This window comes from Enhydra lutris, unplaced genomic scaffold, assembly GCF_002288905.1.
Source record: "Enhydra lutris kenyoni isolate GAN:26980312 unplaced genomic scaffold, ASM228890v2 scaffoldscaffold50, whole genome shotgun sequence".
NCBI lineage: Eukaryota > Metazoa > Chordata > Mammalia > Carnivora > Mustelidae > Enhydra > Enhydra lutris.
In genome coordinates, this window is record NW_019154134.1 from 1,466,733 (window position 1) to 1,483,897 (window position 17,165).

Below are 17,165 nucleotides of genomic sequence, written 5' to 3' on the forward strand. Positions count from 1 at the left end.
ATTAGGCTACCTGTTTCACTCACAGGTCACAACATCCTGCAGGATTGCATTGCTGCCTCTCTGCCCCTCCTCATCTCCCTCGCCTCTCTACTATGCACTGATTGCCGATTGCACCAGTCTTCTTCCCTCCAAGAGGCTGTGCGCCAGGATCACAGTCTTTTGACTCCTCATCTCTAGAACTTTTAAGCATAAAAACTGATGCCTTTGCCTCAAGTACAGAAACCCTTTTCTTCAATCCTCATCCTCCTGACTTTCAAATAGTGGTTGTGCCTCTTTAGTCTTCTCTAGGAAATCAGTAATAATGAAATGGAGTGATTTGTCTTACTTAGAGTTTGATCATTTGAAACCTTCTTGGCCAATTCCTTTAATTTACAGATGAGGCAGTAGAGGCCCAGACAGGGCGAGAACTTTACCCAGTGACAGAAGTCAACTGAAGGGCCAGGTTGGAAAGCTCCTGACCGGCCATTTCCACACACACTTGCTAGCAGGTAGAAATCTCTTTTAGGGTTTCTTTTAGGGTTTCATGCTCGGCTCACTGCCTCTAGAGGTTAAATAAGTGGTTCTTGGCCAAGAGTAGCCATCAGAATCATCTGGAATAGTAGGTAGGTAGGTAGGTAGGTAGGTGGATAGATAGATGATAGATAGATAGATATGTACATATGTACATACAAACATACTTATGATGGCCAGCTTTACCCTATGCCTTTTCGTATATAAAGAATTAAAATCACCAAAGAGAGATTTGGAAAACTATGTTTACCCCCCTTAAAAAAGAGGGTTTATCTTACTTACTAATGTCACCACATCAGGGATTGGCAAAATGCCCTATAGACCAAATGCAGCACACCACCTGTGAGCTAAATGTGGCATTTATAGATGAACATTTGCAATTGATTTGATAGGAAATACTAACTTTGAACCCTAATTAAGCCAAATGTTATCCTCCTTATGTAAAACCAACAAACAAATAAAACCCTATTCTTTTGATTGGTGGATCTACATTTCAAAAATTATACTCCTTGGAGGAGAGATTCCACAGGATTCTGATGGCCGCTCTTGGTTGAGAACCACTTACTTAACCTCTAGAGGAAATGAACCAAGCATCTCTGAAAAGAGACCCTTGGAACTCTAAAAGGGATTCTAACCTGTGATGAATATTATACCTATATATTGCCTATATTTCAGTTTCAAAAAAATTGCTATGTTTTAAATTTTGTCAACCAAAAATTTGTGGAAATTCACTTTTTCTCTTGTTAAACAAGCATCTGCATAATATTGATTTTGTTTCTTGGCCCACAAAACCTAAAATATTTACTACCTGGCTCTTCATAGGAGAAGCTTGCCGATTCTTGTAGTATGTCATTACGTGTTTTACATTGGGGTATTTTCTCTTTTTCTCTATTGGACCACTTTTCCCTTTTATGATTTCTATAAATAATTTAAGGGTTTTACATTGTAAAAGTAACATATTTTCCTTACAACTTTCAAATTTCAAAACCATATAAAGCAGAATGTGAATGGTTCCATTTCCCAGTGTTAACACTTAACAGTTTATAATGCATCTTTGTCCTGACTTCGCCATTTACTAGCTGTGAGACCTTAGTTAACCTAAGTCTCAAATTCTCCATCTGTAATACATTGATGAGTTCCTACTCAATTGAATTGTTCTATAGATAATTTGAGATCATTCCTGTGAATTGCTCAACATGTTGCTTGGTGCCCAGTAAAAGCTTAATGATTGTAACTATTTAAAACTTTTCTTCTTTTTAATTTAAATATACGCATGAGTTTTTTTTTTTTTTTTTTTTTTAAGAATATGATCTGTTTTTAAGTTAAGTTGCACAGGTGATTCTGATATATATATAGGAATACCTGAAGTAAATACTGGGAAGTAGGTAATTGTAGAGAGGATTCATGTTTGGGGGACAGAAATTGCCTTCCATTTTATAGCATAAGTTAGGGAAAGGGGGCAGGTAATGATTTTATTATTTGAACCTGTAGGGTGGTATAAAATTCACACAAGTAAATGTTTATTTCTATTTTCCAGGTCTACAATTCGAACAAAGACAGCCAGAGTGAAGGGAGTAAGTATGTCCCTTAGATGATTTTCTACAGCTGGGGTTGGGATTGAGCTTTAAAAGTTGCTATGCTGGGGAAGAACCACCAGGGGGTGCTGTGGGCATGTTGGGTCTGCCCCATTTCCCTGGTGTAGTCAGTTGCTTCCATCCTGACTTACCATCTCAGAAACTCCAGGATATTTCAATGAGCCTGACTGGCAAGACCGTAGTGACACCTTGCATTTTATAACCTTTCACACTTGACAAAGCATTTTCATGTATATTATCTCAGTTAACCCTAGGTCTTGAGAATGTAGTTCCAATAACCACTTAAAAGCCACTTGCTTGAGTACTGTGTAGCTTCCCAAGAACCTTGTCCTATGGGAAAGCCAGAATTGCCTCCTACACAGTCTTGTTCAAGGGACTGGTTAGGCAACAACTATCTTAGTGATTGCTTAGTAACTGTGTGTTCTTTGTTACCTTTTGGAGAGGAAAGAGTAGAGTTGGTGAAGTCTGTAATAATATTCCTCTTTGATGGGAATGACCCTGGGCAGCCTCTGTAGAATATACAGCACATTTCCCCTGCTGCTGGCTCTGAGCACTCTGGTTAATCATAATTTCCAAGAGCATCTGTAACCTTGTAAAGATGATGGGATTAAAATGAAAAGGCACTGCTAGTGTTAGGGCTGTTGATGTCCTTGGTGCCTAGGAGTATGAACCAGTTCCTTCCAGGTTGCTAACAAGAGTGCAAAGGAAATCCTGTCCCCTTGCCTCAGATTTGCTTTGTAAAATCTACTTGGAGAAACATTCAAAGAGCCCTCCCGTGAATTCCAGTGATGTCCAAAAAATCAGTAAAGCAGTGTTTCTCCATATGGACAAAAGGATGAAGTATTTTTGTGTGTGTTAAATCCATTAAAGGACAGAGATTTTCCTTTCATTCTTTCCAAAATACAGATTTTGACCAGGAGTTTTATATATAAAATATTAGGTAATTTGGAGTGGTTGGTATTGGTAGGTTAAGAGACCTTTAGAAGAGCGAAAATATTTTTTCTTCTTTTTCCTTCAAAAATTGAATAAGGGAAATTTTTTTCAAGGAAACAAGTGCTTTTCCCTGCCTCTGTATCCCCAGGTGGGATTGTTTCAGTATATCTGAAATCAATTATGGCTAACGTATTCTAAGATAACAATAGCAAAAACCACAGTAATAAAAATGAAGGAATATGGAAGGCTGTTGAGTAACTTGCAGTAAGGTAGGAAGAGCTGAAGAGCCAGGCTTGAAAGCATACCAGCTCTGGAGCCCAGGAACCAATAAGAAAGGGTCTTCTGAATAATATCTGCAGGATGACAAAGCTCTAAACTGTTTTTTAGTACCTGCCTCACTCTTCTGAAGATTCAGATTCCTAGAAAGATAACAACAGGTTGGTCTAGCTTAGGCTGATGCAGGGGAAAACAACACACTGTTGCTGACAGTTTTAAGAGTATTGCATAAAATGGGAGCATTTTATGCAGTGGGAAATCGGGGAAACCACCAGAACAAGAGAGGATAGATGGCCAAGCAGACTTAAATAAGATGCCCATGTCATGCCCCAGCCTGGGACACACTATTCTATAATGAGTGACCCGAGAACTCTGAGGAATGGGATACGTATGAGTGACTACCAACCAGAAGTTTGCTTGTGACTTTTGATAAACCTTCTCCTCTCTGCTTGAGATCAGTGCCAATAGATTTGAAAAATGACCCTGATTCTCTGGGTGGGCATGCCATCTGGTTATACCATTCTGTAGGGCCTTTGGGGAATATGTATTAGAAGCTAGTATCCTTTGAACCAGTGATTTATCCTAAAGAAGTAGACCGAAGTACAAAAATGTTTGTGCAACAAGGAAGTGAACTGGAGCATTGGTAATAATAACAAAGAGAGACAATTAGATGTGCAATAGGAAGTTGATTAAAAATATCAAGATGTGGGGCGCCTGGTGGCTCTGTTGAGTGCCTAACTCTTGGTTTTGGCTCAGGTCATGATGTCAGGGTGGAGCCTCGTGTTGGTCTCCGTGCTCATTGCAGTCTGAGATTCTCCCTCTCCTTCTGCTTCTTCACATTCCCTTTCTCCCCCCCCTCTCTCAAGTAAATAAATAAACTCTTTAAAAATATCAAGATACTGTGTAGTCGTTAAAAAGAACAAGAGCAATCTAGGTGTATTTGTGGAAGTGGTGTCCTCGGTATCTTATTTTGTTGTTGTTGTTTTGTTTTAATTTGACAGAGCACACAAGCAGAGGGAGAAGAGAAGCAGGGGCCTGATGTAGGGCTCGAACCCAGGATGCTGGGATCATGACCTAAGCCAAAGGCAGACACTTAACTGACTGAGCCACCCAGGCACCCCACACAGTATATCGTTAATTGAGGTTTAAAAAATCACGTTACAGAGCAATGTTCTTAGTAAAATATTTGACTTCTCTAGATATATTGATAGAAAAAAGTCTGGAAAGACCTTGATCATGAAACAGATAGAGTGGATAGAGTGTAGATTATTGGGAGGGGCTGACCTTCTGTTTTAAATACTTCTCCATGCTTTGCATTGTCTGCAGTGATTATATATTTTAAAATCATAGCTGTTTATCCACCACTTACTATGTTTATGAATGTTTTATGTATATGAGCTTAGTTAATAATTGAAACACTGTGAGATAGGCACTTTCGACCTACTTTGTATATTAGGAAATTGAGGTTAGTAAACTCAGGCAGCACAATGTAATCTGAACTCTAACACTAGAGATTCTACTGTTAACCACAGAGATACTCTACCTCCCAAAGAAAAGAGCAACACAGAAAGTTCCATTTTGGAGACTACAGACCCATGCAACAGTTTGCTTTTGGCATACCATTATTCACAGAGCCCAGAGAGCTGGCTGCCTGGAGTGTCTAATGATTTTTCAATTGCTTACCCTTTCATTTAGCAAGCTGGAGAGCAAAATGATGGATTAAAACATATTGGCTATTTTTCCAGGAGTGGTTTGGATAGAAACAATTTTTTAAAGTATTATTCCAAAAGTTGTTGTGTTTCCAAGCTGGCAAAACCAGAGCAGTGATCTGGATTGATACTTTATCACCTCCTCTGGCATTGGGACCCCATTTTCCCATCATACGATACCTTAGCTCCCTCTCTCTTCTGACATAGTTGAACTTCCCATGTCTGTGGATCAAAGTAATTTTCATTTTCCCTCCACACCCGCCCATGGGCTCAGCTGCCACCACAGGTGGCACTGTTGTCCAGGGTCTGATTGTTCTGCAACCCAATGTTTATACCACCATCGAAACTGTTTTTGAGGGACGTCAGTCTAACAAGAATTTCAGAGTGTGGCATTGCTCTTTTTGCCTTGAATATCCAAATTCTAAATGTGTAGGCTTTTCCTTTCTAGAAAATGTTTTCATGGGCGTTTGAATGCCACTATTTTATCCCAGAGTCAGAGTGTTTTGAAGGGGCAGGTAGGAAAAGGAAATTCCTTTGGGGAAACTTCTGAATTTGTTGCTTTGATCTTGAAGTTCCTCTCAGGGCATACAGTGCCTGTGGGGTATCAGACAGGTCCATAAATAATGCCTGTCAGCTGCTGGTATTTTCCGAATGGTCCAGTTGTCAGGGAGAGGATGGCAGCCGATAAACAAACACAAATTTCTTTGCAGAGCCTTTTTCCTGTCTTCTTCTCTAGTCTCTGTTTGAATCTCACGTGTAGAGGGATTGCAGGAATCATACTACGCAGTTTGCGGCATGGGATCATCACAGGCCCCTTGCTTCATATTTATTGATTCATTCATTTCTTTATTTCTTTGCTTTTAATTCTTTTCGCAGCTCTTATTTCCTTCCTTCAATATAGACCACCACTCTAATGTGTACATTAAGTGTATTTTTGAGCAATATTGTATCTTTTATCTACCATGATGGTATGTCATGTTCTCTTTCTTTGCTCCCTCAGCATTGTATTGGGAGCCATCCCTATTCCTCTGTCTGCTTCTAGACTGCGGCTTCTGTCCGCTGCACCTTCTGTGGTGTATCACACTCTGTATCTGTTTTTACACAGCTGCACTCTGTATCTCCTTAGGACTTCAGCTCCTCATGAGCACTAACAGCACTGCAGTGAACAACTTTGTATAGCTTGTACATCTCCCTGTGTGAGAATTTCTTTGGGATATACCCTTGAGGAGAATTGTTGGCTGATCCAAGGTTGTGAGTATACTTAGTTTGAGGGAGTAATTCTCTGGAGTGGTCTGTCAGCAGTCCCATCAGCCCTACATGAGGATTTCTTCATTTCTGCCAACTTATTTGGCTTTCGAATTTTTTTGTCAATCATATAAATATGATAGCTCATTATTGTTTTGATTTGCATCTGTCTGATAATTAGTATGTTTGAGCATCTCTTCATATGCCTTTTGACTGGGTTTCTCCTTCTTTGGATTAACTGTTCATGTCCTTTTTCAAGTTCTCTTTTATTTGCAACTTTTTTCTTATTGATTTGTAAAGTTTCTTCTGTATCTTAGAGAGTCATCACTTGTTAGCTGTAGACGTTTTAAATACATTTTCCTACCTTGTCATCTGTTAATATTATTTGTGATATTCTTACTTGAATGTAAAGCCCTCTTATATATTGAAGTACCCTTTTTTTAAAAAAATTTCACCTTCTGGTTTATGATTTTCAAGTTATGTTTTAAAGAAGGCCTTTCTAACCCATGTCACAGAGATGTGCACCTACCTTTTGTTTCATTGGCTTCATGATTCTGTCTTCCATGTTGAGGATTTTAATCCCACTCATACCTACCATCGTATGTGGTGTTTCCTGAAGATCCAGTTTTACTGTTATCCACATGAAGAATCAGCTTTCCCACAAATGTCGTTCTTTCTGCTTTTGACTTACAGTGCCAGCTTTATTGTATATTAGGTTTGTGTATCTGAGCTCTTTCTCTGGGTTCTTTAAGTTCTTGGCCTATTTGTTCTGGTGGTAATACCTCTCTGCTTTTCATATAATATCTTTGTGGAAAGTCTTCCATGTCTGCTACTCTACTTTTTAAGGTTTGACTTAGCTGCTTGTGGACCTCTGTCCTTGGGTATATTCTAACATAAGTTTTATAAGTTTCCCAAAAACTTAAAACTTTCCTTTAGATTTGCATTGGATTGTATAGGTTAATTCATAGAAAACTGACACTCTTATAATACTAAGTCATCTCCAAAAGTTTGGAATGTCTTTCCTTTTATTCAGATTGCCTGTGTCCTGTATCAGAGTTTGGTTTTCTTTTTTCTTTTCTTTTTCAGCGTAACAGTATTCATTGTTTTTGCACCATACCCAGTGCTCCATGCAGTCCGTGCCCTCTCCAATACCCACCACCTGATTCCCCCAACCTCCCAACCCCCGCCCCTTCAAACCACTCAGATTGTTTTTCAGAGTCCATAGTCTCTCATGGTTCACCTCCCCTTCCAATTTCCCTCAACTTATTTGTGGAGCATAACAATTAGCATGGAGGACAAGGGGAGTTAGAGAGGAGAAGGGAGTTGAGAGTTTTGGTTTTCTACATAGAGGTCTTGGGTATTCTTAGTTAAGTTAATCCTTAAATGTTAAATTCAAAAACCAATCTGCTATTTATGCCAGTTCTATGGGTCTCTTACTGGGGATCCTGTTGCCATCAAGGGACTTGCCCTGGGTTTATTCATGGAATGTCCATAACATACATCAGTGATACTGAGTTTTCTCTAGCTGTCTAAATTCTTGCCTGCTAGAGAAAGGGAGGGAGAAGATACGAGTAAGAATATTAGAGAGGAAGGAAGTGTTTGCTGTTCCCTAAGCTGCTTTGCTGATCACACCCCAATGCTAAGAACCTAGACTGCTGATAGCTGTCATGGGTTTGCCCCCTTTCTCATTGTGAAGAACAGGACTCTGCACTGGGCAAGAATCCCTGCTCCCACCCAGCTCTCTGCAGCCCCCTGAGCCACCTTAGTGCATTATCTCCTCATGCCTTAGTGCGGCGTATCTTCTCAGTCTCTAGGTCCTGTTGCTTTCCCTGCCTTTGACTGCAGCTGTGAGATTTCCTCTCCAGAGGCTCTGTGAGAATGAGTTTATTCTCCTTTGAAATGAGCTCTAGTAGGACTCAGGAGATGAAACAAAGAAGTGGCCTCTTCTCTGCCAAGTCTGCTGTTGTCCTGTAGTCCCACCCGAGGGATGGTTAGAGAGACGAGAACTTGTCAGAGAGGAAACTCTAGTCCACTGTAAGAGAGTGAGGGAAGGGCAGGCTTTTCTAGTGTGAGTTGATCTCTTCCAAGTTAGAAGTCTTTAAATAATAAATGTCACTGCCTACTTAGCTCCAAAAAGATTAGCCTGTTTACAGAAATGCTGCCTTCCCACTGCTTCTCCAGCTGTTTGAAGGCTGAAGTCTGACAGACTGAGCCAGACCCTGAGCTCAGTCTCCTAATCTCAACTCCACAGCTAACCACTTCACTTATGTGAATAGTCACTCAAATGCCATAGGTTAATCAGATTATTTCAAAGGTATATGGCCAGATTGCCCCAGACGTGCCTTCTTGTGCAGTTCACACTCAGGTCAATATGGACCATCTGGCTTTTCAAGAGGACCTTGCAGTTGATGACAGTGCTTCCTGCTCTTGTTCGATGTGTTCCTGTGTGCTCCTATCTGAACTCTTCGCTGGTTTCCCAGCAGGAGTCCTGCCTTCCTGTAGCTCCACATTCAAATAATATCTCTCAAAGTTCTTAGGTGCCCATGACGCAGGGCAGTGTGACTGCAGAGAAGGAAGGACTCCTACAAGTAGAACACATGCCTCTACCTTTAAGGAATATATGGTCTGCTTTTGAGGTTCAGACCACGCGGAGTTGATGGCCAGATGGCCCATCACGTGTGTGGGTGCGTATCATTGTCATGCTGTCTGCACATGTACCTGCTGTGCAGACAAAATGCCCAGAGCCCATTGGTCAGAGAGTGATCTCAGAATGGGCTTCCACATAGGCTAGCAAGAGTTAAAAAAAATGGGAACGCCCTTCCCTCTTCCCCCAGAAGAAGGAAACGCAGCACTTCCTCTGCTTCCAGATGTCAATCCCTTCTTTCCTTCCAGTTTGTTTTTAATCTGGTACTTTTAAAGGAATCTTTCGTGTTTGTATAATGCTCAAGATCTCACTCAGGTTGTCGTTTACACCGGGACATGGTGGGGAACACTGAATCCCCTAAGCAGCTTGAAAAATAGGTATTTTTGCTTATTATAAAAATAATATGAATTCATTATAGAATATGAAGGAAATATAGCAGTAGTTTTCAGAAATTTAATATAAATCATTTCTAATGCCACCCTAGAGATAATTCTTTCTTGTTTTTTTTTCATGGTGTCTTATATGGTTTTTGTCAATGCCAATATGTATTTTGATTCCCTTGGCATTATACTGAATATACTTTCTTTATCCTGCTTTAAATAATTTTCAAGCATTTTTCCATGTCATGAAAATTGTTTATAAATGCCATTTGCAATGGTTGTTTAATACTCTGAATAGGATTATATCCAAATTTGTTGAACGATTTCCTGTCATTGGACTTGGATGTCCTCTGCAGATTTTTGCTGTTATGAGTAGCATCAGCCTGAGCATGCGTCTACCTCAGTCTTTACACATACCTCAGATAATTCTCTGTGGGTAGGTCCCACCTCATGGATTGGAAAGAGCTGTTTTGGTGGAGGATACCATGTGAGTGGTGGGGGTTAGCATGCTGCCACACTGGCTATGGAACAGGTCCGTGCTGGGCCTCTCTAAGCTTGCATTGCCTCTTCTGTAACATGGGTAATAGATAACCACACCTGTCTCATGAAGTTGCTAGGATGATTGAAGTTTAGCAAAGTGTCTGGCATATTATTTAATAAATGCTTCATTACTATTGGCTCTTATCCTTTTCATTATTTGGTCATGCCTATTAGTTTATGTTATAAGAAGGGGGAAGCTCACTGGATGGGCAGAAGTGTTCCTGAGGGGAGCAGGAAAGAGAACGAAGGGTGGCAGCTAACATCCCTGCTGTTTTCAGGCTGGTGCCCTATGAGTGTGAGTTCATTAAATCTTCATGACTGTATTTCTCAAAATGGGTTACACATACTACTAGTGGTATCTCAGATAATTTTAGATAGTGCCAGACACACATTTTAAATTACTGTTTAAATTTATATATTTATTTTCATGTGCATTAGGGGGAAAAAACACATGAACATGTAAACCCCCTGGTTTCCTGAATGTTATTGCTTAGCATAGGATCTGCCTTTTCAGTAAATAGCCAGAGAGTAAATATATTCAGTTTTGCAGTATTATTTAACACTTGATATTGTAGCGTGAAAGCAGCCGTAGACAATATGAAAACAAATGCATCTTTGCTAATAGAACTTTATTTACAGATCAGGCAATGGCAAATCTGGCCCACAGATTCTAGGGCTTTGTCAGTTCTTAGACTGCCTTTTTTTTTTTTTTTTTTTAAATATTGTACTTATTTACTTGAGAGAGAGACTGAGAACGCAAGTGGAAGTCTTTCCTCTGTTTTGCCATCCTGTCGTTGTGTGGCCAGCCCATTGGAGCTGGGAGGCCTGTCATCATCATCATCAAACACCTAACCTCCTCAGCTCTTCGCTTTTGAGGGGCCATCCCACATTGCTTCTCAGTGAGCCTCCTCATTAGAACTGTCCGTGGCTTCTCACATGCTCTGCGTGACGCTGAGAGATGGTTACTGTGTGTCATTGATTCGGCAGCTTCCCAGGCACAGAACTGTAACATGGCCCACTGCCCTTCTGCAGGCATTGGACAACACAACCAAAGCTGCTTGGTTCCTGTTACACACATCTGCCCTTCTTAGGTCATCATTCAGTCACATTCCCTGATTGTGCTGTATCCAGGCTTTTCTTGTACCATAAGGACAAGATTGAGGACCAGGAGAAGAGCTGGGAAGGCACCATTACCTTGCTTGTTGTCTGGCCTCTGATTTATACATAACCATCATCTCTGGGCCTCAGCTTCCCTTGATCTGTAAAACAGAAAAAGAGATTTAGTCTTAAAGATAGTAGGGAAAGTTTTCGTGGGATCATACGGGTCATTGTTTTGGAAAGGTTTTAAAGCCTTCAGACATTACTAAAAGTCCGACATTCTATGAAAGCAGCAGAGGACAGAAAGGAGGATTTTCTTTTTCTTGTGCTTCTAGTCACCTTAGGCCTTTTGCTATTAGAACACCCACAGTTGAGAGGCAGGAGAAGGCGGCCACTGGTAACCAGAATCCCTGCGGGATCAGAGCCATCCAGTGGCTGCCAGGTCTCCACTGGTCAGTGGCTTATAAATAGAACATTTCCCTTTTTAAACCCAAAAAGGATGGGCAGCATTAATGGGCATGGCGGCCTGACCTCCTGAGTGCTGGCCCACGAGGCAGTCAGCTGAGTACACCTTCCCCTCCAGCTTTCCATCCACACCTTCCAAGCCAGTCCTGATAGGAGACAGGCGCTGGATCTCTCCCTTGTCTGAATTTCCTTCCAGACCCCTGCCCCCACTCCTCTGGGCCCTTTTGCTTTCTTCTTTCCCCTCCCTCTTGTGCTATGGCAGATTTCTCTGGCTACCACTTTTATCTTCTGAGCCATGGGCAGGCAAGATGGTATAATTCTAGCTCACCCAAATGCTGATTTTCTGCACCTCACTTTGCCTTATGATTTGTGTGTGCAACACAGTGGATGTGGCCTGCATGGACAGTTGAGCTGTAATGCCCTAGCTTGAGAATAACCCTGGCTGAGGGGTTGGGGGCTAGCAAGAGAGAAAGGGGAAAGGACAGCTTCTTTTCTCAGAGATTTTATTATATGGGATCTCAGCCATTTTGTTTGGTGAGGCCCCAATCCCTCAAGGACATGACTGGCAAAGGCGCTCCTCCAGCTAGCCTAGACATTCAGAGAAGCCTTTCTATTTGTCCTAAATGACACTTAACAAACCATCCTCTCTCCCAGCCAACTTTAGAATGACAGATGCAGCCATTGCGTGACTTTGCTGTGGCCTAATACCCCTCTTTCTCTTAGAAATGTAGGCTCTGTATCAATAGCAAGTCATGGCCTGGGCAGGTGTGAACCACCCCTTGGCTTTCTGGTTTGGGCTTCGGCCAAGCAACAGTGAACAGATCCCTGGCTGCATCTTTAAATTCTAAAGTCCAGTGCAAGGGGTTGTTAAAGCAGAGACTGAAAGGTTTTCTTCAAGGGTCTCAATTAATGTTTATTGAATATGTACTTACTACAGGGCAGTGTGCTCAAGGTTTTTTATATATGTTATGTTGTTTGATCCTTATAAAAACCCTGTGATGTAGGTGGTATTATAGACCCCATTTCCAGATGAGAAAGCGGAATCCTTCTCCTCAGTCCCTACTTGTAGTCTCTCAGGGTCGTTCCTTCCCATCCTGACCAGAGTGTTCAGAGCATGCAGGATTCAGCGGAGGCTATCAAATCCTGTTGCCCGCAGTGGGGATAAGTGTGCGGTAGTGCTTGGGAGAGTGGGCTCTACAGTATTACTACATACATGGGTTGGAATCCCAGCCTCACAACTTACTGAGTGTGTGACCTTGGAAAATTAATTCGCCCAGGCCTCAGGAATTGGTTTGTTTTTTGTTTTGTTTTGTTTTTGTTTTTGCTTATGTTTTTGTTTTTTGTGAGATCAGTATAGCTTTAGTACTTATATCATTGATTTGTTGGATGGATTAAATGAGATTTGGATGGAAATCCTTAGCTCAGTTGTGCCTGATATTCTAAGCGGTCATTAAACGTTATTATCTGCTGTTGTTATTATCAATAATATCATCATTCCCCCGAAACCAGAGGCTATTCATGTAAAAGCATGACCATAGACAGTCTGTGTACAGTTCTCAGAGGGCCTTCACAGACATTTCCTTGCTGATTTTCACAGCACCTGATCTGTGCAGATAAGAAGGGTCAGAGAGATGAAGTATGCCCATCTTCCACTACCAGTTAGTGGGGATGGCAGCCATGAATGTCAGTGTTAGGCCTCTGATTATGAACGTCTTTCCCTCCCTTGCCCTTTGCTGCCTCCATTTGTTTTGACCAAAAAGTACCCGAACCATTCCTAGGGCAGATCAAAGTGAGAAGAAAGGGAGGTAAAGGCAGGAAAAGGATCTAGGTGGGCAGAAGAAAATGGTTCTCTACTGAAACACTTCCTCTTTCAAAAAGCTGGTGATGATTTCTTTTGGTTGAGAAATCAGTGCAGAGCTACCCATGCCTCAAGACAGACAGGAATTGAGGCCTGTGGACTGTAATTCCTTCTCTGGATGTGTGGACCCCTGTGTAGGAGACAGGTAGTCCTGATGAAGCTGGTTGGTATTACCACGCAGTGCATTAGGCATTGCTCTTTCATTGCTGTCCTCATTGGGGATTTTAAGGTGGACTGGGAGACTGCAGTTGTCAGAGCCCACAAGGAGATAGTTCACTGCAAGCCCATCTGCCACTCTCAGCCTGTACTGTATCAGCCTGGACACTGCCACTTTGGCTGTGGTGTCTTTCTGAGAACTGGAACACTCTTTACAGATATCTTAGAGCCTCTCTTGACTCAGCTGAGAGCTGGTAGGTTTATTCCAGGCCAGGCAGGGATTTCATCTCTTTCCTGCTACCTAGTTTACTTTGTTTATCTGTGGTCTTCTTGGCTTATTTTTTTCTGTGTGTTCCCAGAAACCATGAAAAAGAAGATAGTTGCCTTTGTATCTGGTAGGCTGAGGGGGGAAAAAAGGTTCCGATGGGCAGTATTAATGCTTAGAGGTCAGGAGATGAACGATATCCTGGTCAGTGCTATTCATCTTGTGCTTCCCACCACAGTGCCCCTGAACTCTAGAAGGTACCAGTGTGTTCAGCCAGCTGCTAGCATTTGAGGCTCCTGGAATGTGGGGACTTCTTTACCTGTTGGTTTCTGGTGTCTTAGCAGGTGAAAATGTGGATTGTATTTGTTGCTTCATATGGGAAATATATATTGATGCTACAATAATGAACAGGGCAGATAAAGTCCCTGTTCTCATGGAGTTATACTAGTGAGAGAAACTGACAGACAGCAAGTAAACAAAAGTATACTTTCAGGTGGGGAGAGGGACTAGGAGGAAATAAGAGCAAAGGGATAGGAAATAACAAGGCAAGGGGGAGCTGTTCTAGAAACCTGAAACAGGGAGGCTTTTCTGAAGAGGCTCCATTTGAGCAGAAACCTGAACAAACGGAAGTGAGGCATGTCAGGAACTGGCAGAGGAACCCTTGAAGTGGAGGGAATAAGCCAGCTGTGTTCAAGGAATATTGGGAAAGACTGTGGTGACTGGATTAGAGGAGGCCAGAGCAGGAGTGGTCAGGTAGGCTGGTACTAGACCATGTGAGGCCATGGTCAGGAGGTAAGCTTGTGTTCTGAGTGTCATGAGAAGTCTCTGGAGAGTTGTGATCAGGCAAGTGATATATGAGCCAGTGTGTATTTTAAAAAGATGGCTCTGGCTCCTGGTGGAGAATAAACTGTATGGGGCAAAAGGAAAAGCAGTTGGGAGGTTATTGATTAGAGTAATCCAGGTGAAAGATGCTGGTGACTTGAGTTAAGGTATCAACAGTGGGAACAGTGGGGATGGTGAGAAGCATTTGGGTTCTCTGCATGTGTTTTTAACTGCTGCCTGATGGGGCTTGTTGATGGATTGTAGGGGGAGAGAAGGGAAGGAATCCATGATGACTGTACTGAAGTAGAAATCTTAGTGGTCAAATATGGTACCTTCCCATCTTGTCCTTCCAGCCAGGTTCAGTGTAGTGCCTGGCTGGGGACAAGTTAAGATAATAGTTCTCAAATGTGGTATTTTTCTATCACTGACTTCTTGTTTTGTTTTGTTTTGTTTTTACATATACATATACCTCCTGTATTACTATTGACCTACTATTTTTCTTAAATCCATTCACTCTTTTTTTTTTTTTAAGATTTATTTATTTTAGAGAGAGAATGAGCTAGGGGCAAAAGGAGAGAGAAGCAGACTCCTCCCTAAGCGCAGAGCCTTACATGGGGCTCCCTCCCCAGACCCTGGGAGATTATGACTTGAGCCAAAATCAAGAGCCAGCTGCTTAACTAAACTGAGCTGCTAAGTCACCCCTCAGTTCACTGTTTTTAACTTAAATAAATGCAGCATGTCATGTGTGATTTAAAAAAAGGTAAATTTCTGATATTCATTGAAATAAATACATAGCTATTTGAAAATATTTGTGAATCCTTTTGAATCGTTTCATATACCGTGAGAGGCACAAGCAACATTATATAATGAGATACATAGCACTGATGAATGGCTATTATCAGATAGGAACTGTGATACGGATGTTGATAGCTAATTAAAAGTTAACAATAATTTCTGTTAGTCTTTAGTAACACTAGTTTTAATTGGTTGGCATACACTGCATTGTTATCCCAAGCATGCTTTTCAAACCTACTGGACTATAATCTGTGGGAGGGTGTCCACAATGCACTTGGCAACAAGCGTGCTCCTCCTTCTCTTGTCCACTAGATTTGAGAGCTCCTCCTGGAGTGGAAAGGGAAGACTCCAGAAAACATGATCCCTAGCAACCCCCCCCCATCAACACACACACCCCCGTCCCTGTCTGACTGGTCATGTGAACTTGAGCTGAAGAGTAGGAGTGGATAAAGAATGAGCTCTGGAGTCAGACTGAGTTACAGTCCTGATTCCAGCGCTCATTAAGGCCAAAGTCTTACGAGAATTTCCTCAACCTCACCCAAGTCAAGAGTTCTTGTCTACATGATAGGGGGGACGACAGATGAGGACATGGTACGTTTAAGTGCTTAGCCCAGAGCAGTGCAGTTTGTTCAGCTAGCGTTAGCTCTTGCTGTCATTGTTACCACTTAACATTGTGAGCCTGGCTGTTCTCATCGTAAAGGCTTATCAAATACATTGGGAAAATCAGTTAAGTTATAATATTTTAATATATTCTATAAGCAGTAAGATATTATTGAGCTCATTAGTGTGGAAGCATAGCAAGAAGTTATTAGTAAGAACAGTAACAGTATTTGCCCCATGGGATTATTATGGGGATAACATGAACTTGGGTATGAAAAATGTTTTATCAACCAGAAAGTTTGATTCAAATGTTGATAAAACTGCTAATGACCATTTTTTGAAATACCAAATAAGTCAGTATACATTTCCTTTGACCCTTGAACACCTAGGTGAATTCTCCCCACTCTACAGAAGAGGAAGGTTAAGAGTATGGGCTGAAACACCTCTCCTGTGATCATACTAGTCAGAGGTGGCAGAGACCAGAGTTTAATCCAGGTCTGTCTGGCTTGAAATTTTATCATTCTCTTTCCAATACATACCAATTATGTCTGCGTGACTTCAGTTAATATTAAAGTTAGTCCACACTCCCTGAATGTATATAGCTGGGGACCAGAGTATAGGACAGAGTAGAATAGGGTATAGGGTCTTGGGGAGCTGAACTGGAATTAAGATCTGGCCATTGGTAATCCCCAAAGTAGGGAATTCACACCTGGATAATTGAGAAGCAATTGGCCAACTTCCCAGTGCCACTAGAAGTTTCCAAAACTACCACCATGAAGACTGTTTCCAAGGGACCACAGCCACGAAGCCCTTGCAACTCAACTCTGGGTCTTCACATGATTAGGAGGAAGGACTTGAGCCCCTTGGAGTGTGTGAGCCAATTGGAAAGCTATTCTCCAGATGGATTTGGTATTTAATTCAATGTGGGTGTTTCTTTTCATGGCTTTTAATGGTGTTGAAATTGGTTAAATTCAGAATGAGTGAGGTAGGCCAGACTTTAAAGAGCAAAGCACTCGGGAAATTGAGTAAATTTCTGAGGTGAGAACATGCCCCTGGAGCTGTCCCTGAAATGGTGGCCTGCTCATAGTAATTCCAGACAGTTTCCTGTATCCATCCACATTAAAAATGGGGAAGTAACTTAATTTACCTCTCATTTCTTTTATTTTTATGCAAACATCCAGCACTTCCAGCAAATTCCATTTGTCCTATAAAAAACTTGAAAGATTTATTTATTTATTTATTTATTTATTTATTTATTTATTTATTTATTTATT

General features: G+C 41.5%; 1 protein-coding gene across 4 annotated transcripts in view; it reads left to right on the forward strand.

Annotated features, from left to right (window-relative positions):
- The window catches only part of LOC111156914 (Rho GTPase activating protein 26), a 440,327-nt gene that overhangs the window by 228,977 nt on the left and 194,185 nt on the right, over positions 1-17,165 (forward strand). For all 4 annotated transcript variants that reach the window (XM_022518050.1, XM_022518049.1, XM_022518047.1 and 1 more), the window contains one exon: positions 2,048-2,084. In XM_022518050.1, coding sequence (XP_022373758.1) covers positions 2,048-2,084 — 37 coding nt within the window. The remainder of the gene's footprint in view (positions 1-2,047; positions 2,085-17,165) is intronic.